The sequence below is a fragment of the Herpailurus yagouaroundi genome, unplaced genomic scaffold (genome assembly GCF_014898765.1).
Source record: "Herpailurus yagouaroundi ecotype Mexico unplaced genomic scaffold, PumYag 142, whole genome shotgun sequence".
NCBI lineage: Eukaryota > Metazoa > Chordata > Mammalia > Carnivora > Felidae > Herpailurus > Herpailurus yagouaroundi.
In genome coordinates, this window is record NW_024412397.1 from 21,237,657 (window position 1) to 21,250,179 (window position 12,523).

General features: G+C 35.2%; 1 protein-coding gene across 5 annotated transcripts in view; it reads right to left on the minus strand.

Annotated features, from left to right (window-relative positions):
- The window catches only part of CUNH18orf54 (chromosome unknown C18orf54 homolog), a 62,697-nt gene that overhangs the window by 42,730 nt on the left and 7,444 nt on the right, over positions 1–12,523 (minus strand). For 3 of the 5 annotated variants that reach the window (XM_040478781.1, XM_040478778.1, XM_040478779.1), the window contains exons 5-7: positions 10,733–10,835; positions 4,318–4,449; positions 2,952–3,022 (exon numbers count right to left, since the gene is read on the minus strand). In XM_040478781.1, the coding sequence (XP_040334715.1) occupies positions 2,952–3,022; positions 4,318–4,449; positions 10,733–10,835 (306 nt within the window). Of the gene's footprint in view, positions 1–2,951; positions 3,023–4,317; positions 4,450–10,732; positions 10,836–12,523 lie in introns of those variants that run through there. The other 2 variants (XM_040478782.1, XM_040478780.1) reach the window with 2 other exon arrangements.

Here is a 12,523-nt window from a genome sequence, read left to right on the forward strand (position 1 = left end):
AAGGCATTTAGACCTATCTTTATATCCAGGACATTATGCCCACTTTAGGTTTCTGTAGAGAGATGTCAAATAATGACAGATTTATCATTATTATATGTATTCTAGAGGGAATACATAAAAACACATTTCATAAACAAGTTGTTCTTCCATGATATCCATAACAATACTATGTCAAATTGTTGCTGTTACACAAATGAAAAGAGAATCTCTCTAAGCCACTCATATCCATTATATTTAGGCATCTAAGGTTATCTCATTAGGTCTTAAGAACACATTAAAGGAAATAGCACACGTTTAAGAGAAAAGTTGAGGATTAAACAATATGTTCCATGAAGCTTAAAAATACCAAGTACAGGATGCAAAAATTCTCAACAAGATATGAGCCAACTGGATCCAACAACACATTAAAAGAATTATTCATCATGACCAAGTGGGATTTATAGCTGGGATGCAGAACTGGTTCAATATCTGCAAATCAATCAATGTGATACATCATATTAATAAAAGGAAGGACAAGAACCACATGATCCTCTCAATAGATGCAGAGAGAGCATTTCACAAAATTCAGTATCCTTTCTTGATAAAAATCCTCAAGAAAGTAGGGATAGAAAGATCATACCTCAAGATCATAAAAGCCATATTCAAAAGACTCATCGCTAATATCATCCTCAATGGAGAAAAACTGAGAGCTTTCCCTCTAAGGTCAGGAACACGACAGCGATGTCCACTCTCGCCACTGTTATTCAACATAGTATTGGAAGTCCTCGCCTCAGCAATCAAGACAACACAAAGAAATAAAAGGCATCCAAATCGGCAAGGAGGAAATCAAATTTTCACTTTTTGCAGACGACATGATACTCTGTACAGAAAACCCAAAAGATTCCACCAAAACACTGCTAGAACCAATGCATGAACTCAGCAAAATCAGAGGATATAAAATCAATGCACAGAAATCGGTTGCATTTCTATATACCAATAATGAAGTAGCAGAAAGAGAAATCAAGGACTCAATCCCATTTATATATAATTGCACCAAAAACCATAAAATACCTAGGAATAAACCTAACCAAAGAAATGAAAAATCTACACACTGAAAACTATAGAAAGCTTATGAAAGAAATTGAAGAAGACACACAGTAAAAGGAAAAATATTCCATACTCATGGACTGGGAGAACAAATATTGTCAAAATACTGATACTACCCAAAGCAATCTACATATTCAATGCAATCCCTATCAAAATAACACCGGCATTCTTCACAGAGCTAGAACAATCCTAAAATTTGTCTGGAACCAGAAAAGACCCCAAATAGACAAAGCAATCTTGAAAAAGAAAACTAAAGCTGGAGGCATCACAATTCTGGACTTCAAGATGTACTACAAAGCTGTAATCATCAAGACAGTATGGTACTGACCAAAAACAGAACTTAGATCGATGGAACAGAATAGAGAACCCAGAAATGGACCCACAAACGTACGGCCAACTAATCTTTGACAAAGCAGGAAAGAATATCCGATGGAATAAAGACAGTCTCTTCAGCAAATGCTGTTGGGAAAACTGTACAGCAACATGCAAAAGACTGAACCTGAACCACTTACTTACATCATACACAAAACTAAACTCAAAATGGATGGAAGACCCAAACATAAGACAGGAAGCCATCAAAATCCTCGAGAATGCAGACAAAAACCTCTTTGACCTTGGATGCAGTAACTTCAGACAAAAACCTCTTTGACCGTGGATGCAGTAACTTCTAACTCAACATGTCTCAGGAGGCAAGGGAAACAAAAGCAAAAATGTACTACTGGGACCTCATCAAGATAAAAAGCTTCTGCACAGCAAAGGAAACAATCAGCAAAACTAAAAGGCAACTGACAGAATGGGAGAAGATATTTGCAAATGACATATCAGATAAAGGGTTAGTATCCAAAATCTATAAAGAACTTATCAAACACCCAAAAAAACAAATAATCCAGTGAAGAAATGAGCAAAAGACATGAATAGACATGGAAAAATGCTCAACATCACTCATCATCAGGGAAATACCAATTAAATCCACAATGAGATACCATATCACACCCGTCAGAATAGCTAAAAATTGAGAACTCAGGCAACGACAGATGTTGGCGAGGATGCAGAGAAAGAGGAACCCTTTTGCACTGCTGGTGAGAATGCAAACTGGTGCAGCCACTCTGGAAAACAGTATGGAGGTTCCTCAAAAAATTTAAAATAGGGAACTACCTGACGACCCAGCAATTGCACTACTGGCTATTTATCCAAAGGATACAGGTGTGCTGTTTCAAAGGGGCACATGCACCCCAATGTTTATAGTAGCACTACCGACAATAACCAAAGTATGGAAAGAGCCCAAATGTCCATCGACAGATGAATGGATAAAGATGTAGTATATATATACAATGAAGTATTACCCACCAATGAAAAAGAATGAAATCTTGCCACCTTCAACAACATGGATGGAACTAGTGTATTATGCTAAGCAAAATTAGTCAGAGAAAGACAAGTATCATATGACTTCACTCATATGTGGAATTTAAGATACAAAACAGATGCACATAAGGGAAGGGAAGCAAAAATAATATAAAAACAAGGAGGGGGACAAAACATAAGAGACAAATATAGAGAACGGAGAGCTGCTGGAGAGGCTATGGAAGGGGGGATGGGCTAAATGGGTGATGGGCATTAGGGAAGACAATTGTTAGGATGAGCACTGTGTGTTATATATAGGGGATAAATCACAGGATTCTACTCCTGAGATCATCATTGTAATATATGTTAACTCGAATATAAATTAAAAATTAGTATTTTTAAAAATATCAAGTCTATCTATTCTTAGAACTACTTAATTTCTCCTGGAATCTTCTGATTTCAAAGAGATGACTAAAATGGATTTGTATCTATAACATCTTAAGAAATTAGTAGAGAATACTTACTTTTGAAGTGATCTAGTAATAGGAACCATACTTTCCTTCAACTGTAATTGAGAGAAATTGTCTTCTGAAACCTATTATTAAAAACACCAAATATAACAAAATATTGAAAATATTATATAACTATAAACTTAAGTGCTACTTAGTATGTGAAAAATGAGAACATTAAAAAACAGTCTGCATTTCCAAGGAAATAATTCTAGCAAATAATTTTCAGTAAAGTAATGCCATTAAATATTTTCTTTATTCTAAAAATAAAACTACTACTTATTCATCTTTCATGTATGCTTCTAAATTATATGTCCAATAAAAATAAATCCTTGGCTTCAAATTAAGACTATAATGAACAAGGTTATGTCTCAATGATGTCTAAAACAGGAGGGGGAAAAAGGAATAGATTACACGCTATATGTTACTGTAATAATCATTAAAATGTATAGAAAAATTGAAAGACAATTCAGGCTTGACAGTTTCCAAGAGCTGATCCATTCATTTGTAATTTAAACTGAATTTCATAAAGCTTCACTGAATAAGAATAACAAAGCAATGACAATAAAAATATTTATTATTAAGTATTTACCAGCTATAAAGTTTTTATCAGGAGCCAAGCACTATATAAGTACTTCACATAGTCTGTCTCTATTTATCTTTTCAACAACCACATTTTACAGAAGAAGAAACTAAAACTAAAGAGGTTAAGAGATTTGTACAAATACTGCACTTGCTAGTTAAGTGGCAGAATTAGATTTACAATCAGACTTGTGAGAATATAAACTTTATGTAAATACTGTACTATTGTGAAGAAAACTCAACCCCTATAGAATAGCAGTCCAAAGCACCAAGAGATTTCGAAATTCCTAGGAAATACATAAAAACACAATGGTTTTAAAATAAAATTTTACATTAACTATAAGAAAAGTCAAACACATGGTAACAATAAAATTTCAGCAGACATAGTTATGTAGAGAAGTCTAAAGTTGAAAAGGATTTCCAGGCCTCCTCAAATATAAATACAAAAAGTTGGGTTATACCAATAATGTTGCAGTGCATTAAAAAACAATTCCTACAATCCTTCCATAACTATAATTGTAACACTGTCATATCTAAACAAGATGCTGTATTTATAACCATGAACAAAAGAGGATAATCTATTCAGGGGTACACAGCTACAGAAATGTAACAGTATTAAATTTGAGTTAATTTTTACAAAAAATAACAGTATTACAACTCTAGAGCATGAGTTATGTGGCATGTTTATTGATATAAAACTAGAGGTCAAACTGAAAAAGATCTGGGAAGGTATCGTATATCTCCACAGATCTTAATTCACATTCACAGATCTCAATTCATAAATCAAGTTTGTGCTTACTTGCTTAATTTCTTCTTTCAGATCTACAGTTTTATTCTGATTAAAACTTTCTTGTACTGCTTGAAGATTAAATAACATTTGTTTCAGGGCTTCAACAGGTCCATGATGTTTCCCTCCAGAAAGGGTACAGCTCTGACATAAAACAGATGAATGATTAACCGAGCAAATTCATAGAGGAAAAAGTTTTATTTTGTATTTTCCCCACAATATAAAATGCAAACATTCAAATCAATAATGTGTTTTGAAAAGTCATTATTGTAACTCAACACCTCCTCTTACCCAATTGCGAGATATTTAGAGACAACCATGAAGTTTGACACATCCTTTCTAGTCCCTGCTCTTTTCAAATGAACAGTACATGTTCACATTTGCAATGCTTTCATTTATACATTTAAAATCACAGATTTTTAGAAATGGAAGGTCCTCAGAGCTCAGGTAGGCCAACATGCTCTTTCTCGGGTATGTAAATAAAGCTAGTTATCAGCTGAACAAGAACCAGAATTTCAAATACAGCATTCTGTAGACACTTTTAAATGTTTTCACACAGAGAATGCTAGTTTTTCACTTACTCATTGGTCACACATTCCTTGCTATGTAAAAAAACACTCACACCTCAATTATCAACTGATCTTACCTGCATCCAAAGAAGGCAGCAGCACTAAATAACATGATCAGGATTCTTTTAAGAGAATCCATAAGGGATATTTTTTAAAACTTTTTTTCAAGGCTTCTTACCAACCTATTATTTTTATATCTTTCAAATGAGCTGCTGTGTCCTGGTAGCTACCACATAATAATATATTTCAGTATAGACAATATAACTGACATACTATTTAAACTTCAAGTCTAGAGGAAGATGTTGACAAGCACAAGAATATTAGAAATAGAATCTCATTAGTGAAGAGGTTCAAAGTTAAGCACGCTCTCCACAACTACATGAACAGAGTATAAGAAATGGGATATAGAAATGTAAAATGGTGCAGCTGCTGTGGAAAACAGTATGGCAATTCTTCAAAAAATTAAACACAGAATTACCCTATGATCCCCTTCTGCCTATATAGGTAGAAGAAATAAAAGTACAGACTCAAAACAGATTATTTATATACCCATATTTATAGCAGCATTATTCACAATAGCCAAAAAGTGGAAACAACCCAAGTATCCATCAAAGATGAATGGGTAAACAAAACCTGGTGCATACAATGAAGTATTATTCAGTCTAAGAAAGGAAGGAAATTTTGACATATGATACAACATGGATGAACCTTGAAGACATTAGGTTAAGGGAAATAAGCCAGTCACCAAAAGACAGATACTGTATGGTTCTTACATGATGCCATGGACTGAACTGTACCCCTCCCAACAAAAATTCATGTTGAAGCCCTAACCTCAAATGCAGCTATATTTGGAGATAGGGCCATAAGTAAGTAATTAAGGTTAAATGAGGTCATACGGGTAGGGCCCACATACCACAGGATTAGTGTCCTTCTAATAAAAGACACCTGACAGCTCAAGGAAAGGCCATGGAAGGACACTGTGAGAAAGCAGCTGCCTACAAGCAAGGAAGAGAGCCTTCACCACGAACAGAATCAGCTAGCACTTTGATCTTAGATCCAGCTAGAACCTTGATCTTAGATTCCCCAAACTGCAGAACTGTGAGAAATAAATTTCTACTGTTTAAGCCACCCAGCCTAAAGTATTTTGTTATCACAGCCGACTAATAAAACACGTAAGGTTCCTAGAGTAGTCAAATTCATAGAAACAGAAAGCAGAATGGTGCTAGCCAGAGGCGGGGCAAAAGAGGAACGGGGAGTTAGTATTTAATGAGTATAGTTTCAGTTGGGGAAGATGAAGAAGTTCTACACATGGACAGTGGTGATGGCTGCACAACAATGTGAAGGTACTTACTGCATAGAACTGTACACTTAAAAATGGTTAAAATAGGGGCGCCTGGGTGGCGCAGTCGGTTAAGCGTCCGACTTCAGCCAGGTCACGATCTCGCGGTCCGTGAGTTCGAGCCCCGCGTCAGGCTCTGGGCTGATGGCTCAGAGCCTGGATCCTGTTTCTGATTCTGTGTCTCCCTCTCTCTCTGCCCCTCCCCTGCTCATGCTCTGTCTCTCTCTGTCCCAAAAATAAATAAAAAACGTTGAAAAAAATTTAAAAAAAAAATGGTTAAAATAGTAAATATTATGCTACACATATTTCACCAAAATTTAAAAAATAAAAAAAAATAGGGACACCTGGGTGGCTCAGTTGGTTAAGCTTCCATCTTTGGCTCAGGTCAAGATCTCACAGTTCATAAGTTTGAAAGCCCCGCATCAGGCTCTCTGCTATCAGTGTAGAGCTTGGAGCCTGCTTCAGATCCTCTGTTCCCCCTCCTTTGCCCCTCCCTCACTCATGTTCACACCTGCTCATGCGCTGTCTCTCAAAAATAAACAAATATTTTAAAAAGTGATAAAAATAAAGAAAAATAAACAAGGATTAAGGATTCAATTAGCCTTATCCTCCTGACTCTTGTAAACAGACCTGAGGCATTATCTCTAAGTTACGTGCATTCAGCCACTGCCTTAAAAAAATAAACATTAAAAAGAATTTTTTTTCTAGTTGCCTGATGCCAACCATAAGGGTTACAAAAGCCTGGAGTGGATTTTTCATGCAAACTAGTGATCAGAGTTCCAAAAAGAAAATTATGAAACAGATTATATAAACTATTTGTGCAATTCACTAATGAATATTTAATAAATGTTGGTATGTCTGATAGAATTTGTCCTGAGACTCGTCATTAAAACTTGAGTGAATGTCTTGGAGTATATCTTTATTGTATAGCTCTCTCAGAACTATAGTAATGTTTCACATATTCAAAAAACAATTTAAACCAAATAGAATGTGGTTTAAACCCAGTAAGTACAATAAAAATTAACAACCTAACAGTATTACAATTGAACAACATGAACACACCGAAGGGTTGGGAAGAAAATAATTAACCAAGGTAACTTTGGAAAACAGTAATTTGACTGGATATTGTAAGGCTAAAGATAAAAAGAACTATACATAAATAATGTGATCTAGTTAGTAAATTTGTTCCTTACAGGGATATGGATTAGCAATTGTCAAACTATATGTATGCTAAGAATGAACGAATAGTTAAGAGACTATGGATAATAATAGGATTCTTACCAGTGGAAAAAGAAGTTACAAATAAGTAACAAGAAAGGCTAAAACAAGCCATGCAGGACTGAACTGGAGTCAAAGGTGTAAGTATAAACTCACGATTTTATGCATACATATAAACTATGACACATATACAAATATAGAAATATAGATGTGCATGTGTGCACAGTCTCAGAATATCTCCAACATTTATTAATTACAAGGGGAAACTGTAATTTTACTAAAGAGACAGTCAGTAGACACCAAGTGTTCAAGGTTAACATCACAAGTATTAACATAATTGTGTATATTAATATATTATTAACATATTGCTATGGACTGAATGTTTGTGTTCCCCTAAAATTCTTATGTTGAAGTCTAATCCCAATGTGATGGTATTTGGAGAAAGGACTTTAGTGAAGTAATTAGGTCATAAGGGTGGAGCCTTCATGAATGCGATCAGTGCCCTGATCCAAGAGACACAAGAGGGCTTGCTTCCTCCCTGTTCTCTGCCATGGGAAATTATGTGGAGAAGATGGCATCCTGGGAAGCAGGACCTCACCAGACACCTTGATCTTGGACTGCTCAGCCAACAGAAATAAATGTGTGTTGTTTAAGCCACCATGTCTATGGCATATTTATTAAAGTAGCCCAACTAAGACACATATCAGACACAAATCAATGATATCAATGTAACATGAACCCTCTGATATGATGCACTGAGAAGGGCATAGCATGATTCCTATTGCATTCTTGCCAAAATGCATAACCTCATTCTGATCATGAGAAAACGTCAGACAAACCCAAACTGAGGAACTATCCACAAAATAACCAACCAGTACTCTTCAAAAGTGTCTATATCATGACAGACAAGGGAAGACTGAGGAACTACCACAGACTGATGCAGATTAATGAAAACTGACAATTGGGGGCAACTGGATGGCTCAGTTAGACATCCGACTTCGGTTCAGGTCATGATTTCATGGTTTGTGAGTTCAAGCCCCACATCAGGCTCTGTGCTGACAGCTCAGAGCCTGGAGCCTGCTTCAGATTCTGTGTCTTTCTCTCTGCCCCTCCCCTGCTCATGCTCTCTCTCAAAAATAAATATTTAAAAAAAAAAATTTTTAAGACTATTTTAAAAGGAATCATGACAATTAAATGCAATGTTGAATTCTGGAATAGGACACTGGTAGAGAAACTAGTGAAATTAGAGTAAGGTCTATAGTTTAGATAACAAAATTATACCTAAGTTAATTCCCTGTCTGTGATCATTATACTACAGTATGTGAGATGATAGCATTAGGGAAGCTGAAAGAATGGTGACAGGAATTTTGGGTGCATCTAAAATTATTAAAAACAAAACAAAAACACCCTGGTAGTGAGATTGTGTGTGTACTGGCAGGGGAAAAGGGACCACTGATTAGTATTTAACATTCATTCATCTCAAACTTAAAAGAATTTCTACAAATTTGTTCTTCTACTAGTGCTTTTTACCTAAGTAAATGGCATCACCCAATCTTTTAGCTGCTTGGCTCAAACATCTTAAATTCATTCTTTGAATTCTATCTCCATCCTACTAGGTCTATCTTCAAAATATATGCCAAGTCTACCCATTCCTAACTACGTCCAATGTACCCACCCTAAGCCAATCCTATCCCAAAAGACTGAAAAATTCTCCTAACTAGGTTCCCTGCTCCTTCACCAGCTCCTTTTAAGTCTATGCTCCATATAGCTGCCATTTTATATTTTAGAATGTAGATCTGATCATTTCACGCTTCCACTCAAAACACTCCAGTGACTTCTCATCTCACCTAAATAAAACATAAAAATCTTCATTCCATCACTTGTAAGACGCTACATGATCTGGTTCCTGGTTATCTCTCCATCTTACCATCCTTCTCTTGTTCATTCTGACTGAGCTACACTACTAGAGTCTGATATTTCTTAAACATGCCAAATACAATTCTGCCTTGGGGTTTCTGCAATTACTATTACTTTTACGTGTAAAGTTATTTCCTCAGGAATATCTGGCTTATTCACTCATTTTAGATTTTTGCTCAAGTATCACCTCAACAGAGAGATCATTCCTAGCTACCCTATCTAAAATTGTACCTGTATTTTCCTATCCCAACTAATGTTTCTTTATAATACTTACAGTACTCCCTTATATGTCACATACTATGTATTTGTTTAGTTTGTCTCTCCAAGTGGAATAAAAAATCCAAGACACAAGGATTTCCTCCCTCTTATTCACTACTGGGGAGACAGTTCCTAAAGAAGTGCTTGGCCCTCAAATATTTATCAAATAAATATTTAATAATTAAGCTTCACTTACCCAACATCTGCTATAGTATCTTACACAAAGTTCTAAGATCAAACATATTATGAAAGTCTCTACTTTCTCTAGTAAATTTCATCGAAGGAACTCAGTTTATTAAATTTTTCAGTTAATTTTTGAGTGTTCAACCTGCCAAATCTTCCAGATTTTAAGATCCCAAAAGTATGGTTTCAATATTTAACAGCCATGGCTGTATTTCTATGTCAAATTATATATAATTCCTTACGTGCATACATACACATTATTTTTTATTGTGGGGTTACATGCAAGATGCACATATGTTGATTTTGCAAAATTGGGTAATAATTTTCCTATTTTAAATTATAGAGATTTATGTGGCCCCTGGGTGGCTTAGTCAGTTAAGCATCTGACTTTAGCTCAGGCCATGATTTCATAGTTTGTGGGCTCAAACCCCAGGTCGGGCTCTGGGCTGACAGCTCAGAGCCTGGAGCCTGCTTCAAATTGTGTCTCCCTCTCTCTGCTCCTCTCTCCCGCCCTCCTCCCTCTCTTTCTCAAAAATAAACATTAAAAAAATTTTTCTTTAAAGAGGTCTATAATTTTTTCTTAGTTAGAAACACAACTCTCAATAATCAACCATCCTATGGGAAAATATAACTTACTTTATAATGGTATGCTTTATACATTGTCCAAAAAAAACAAAAACAAACAAACAAACAAAAACATAATTTCAGCTCTCTGTAGCATTCAATCCCAGGTCCCTCTACTTTAAAATACTAAAATAAAATTATGAATAATTCTAGGAGTGATGCTTTTATGCATTTATGTTGAGGAAGAGGGGATTTGAATCTTTTTCTTTTTTGTTTTTCAACAACTCAGAAATTAAAATCTGTATAGTAGTCATAAATCCTTTTAATAAGTTAAAAAAAATCCTCTTTTAAGAAGTTAAAAAGATTTAATTTCACCCACCTGATTATCATTATTTAAAAAATCTTCGAGGAACCCTTTAGTACACTTTGCCCTTGAAGTTTGTTGAGGATTATCATCAGAGTTAACAGGAACAGGAGATTTGCTAAATAGGATTTAAGGATACAAGAAAGTAATTAAGTTCCCAATTTATAAAAATTAGTGTATAACTGAATGGTTACCATTTAAATACAAATAATCACCAAGAAACAACCAACGGGAATACAATTCATATGGATTTCGCTTGGTGATTCCCTATCTCCCTAAACTGATATTAGAATCTCACCCTACCTATCTCCTTGTTTCTCCTTTAGAGCTTTTTTTTTTTAATATGTATTTTTTAAGCTTATTTATTTTTCAGAGAGAGAAAGAGGGAGAGAGAGCACGTGCGCACCAACAAGTGTGAGCAGGGGAGGAGCAGAGAAAGAGGGAGACACAGAATCTGAAGCAGGCTCCAGGGTATGAGCTGCCAGGACAGAGCCAAACAAGGTGCTCCAACTCCTGAACTGTGAGATTGTGACCTGAGCTGAAGTCGGAGGCTTAACCGACTGAGCCACCCAGGTGTCCCTCTCCTTTAAAGCTTTAAGAAAAAACTATCAAGTAAAAACATTAGTCCTCAAACAAATAAGCCTTGAACTATGGCTACACTCCAAAAGCTCATTTGTGTGAAATAAGCAGTACATTTTTCCAAATAAACAGTTATCCAATGATAATAAAAACCCCCACAAACATATGAGTTTCTACTGGGATGATAGTTACATGCTCTTCCACGTCAAAGCAACAGGTCCTGCCCTCCAGAACTGGCATTAATAAAGAGGACAGATTATAGTAGGAAAAAGATCAACTGTGAAATTAAAACTCCTGAGTTCAAACCTCAATCCCACTCACTATGTGACTTTATATAATTTATTTACCTAACCTTCAGTTTTACATTAGTAGTCCCACTTATCTCACAGAAGTATTGCATAAATTAACTCTATGTACCTGGCACAATAAATATTAGTTTCTTTCTTGGTGTTTCAAGGGACAGTAGGGCAACCCCAGCAAAAGTCAGAATTCTCCCAAAACAAATTCTATTAGTCACAGAGAACAAAGTCATTCTTTCTTATTTATAGATCAACATAAAATGTGTTTCTAACTCAAGTAATCAGATACCTAAGAATCTCTCCCTAACATATAAATGTCACAATTCTAATTTTTTCTTAATAATTAGCAGCACTTCATTATTGACTCCTTTGATTTGTAACTTACTAGGAGGTTTTTCTTACTCCCATGTAGTCTTTTCTTACATTCTTTACCAAAGGAGTTTGCACATCCATCTACCACCATCAAAAAGCATTTACCAGATTACTGAAGATGGGTGTGGGATACATAAGAATTCATTATACTATTCTTCTACTTTTGTGTTTCTTGGAAATTTTCCCTTATAAAAATGTTAAACAAATAAAAAAAAAAAAGCAGTTATCTGATTGTGGTTGTGTTCTACCTTTCAGTATACTACCTTGACTACTTCCTAGTCAATTTTTGTTTTGATGGTAGATTGACAATAATTTGTCAACACCATACTAAGGTCAGGCCTATTCCTTCTGACAATCCATCATTCATTTTATGCACAAACATACCCATCACAATATGAATTCAATCTTCCAGAAGTCAACTTCTATATGCAAGGTACTGGGCCAAACCAACGATTATAATGATAATTATACAAGCATAAATTATAGTATCTAATTACATAATACACTGAATTCAAAAATTTTATTCTTAAACACCTCTGATACTATTTGCTCACCC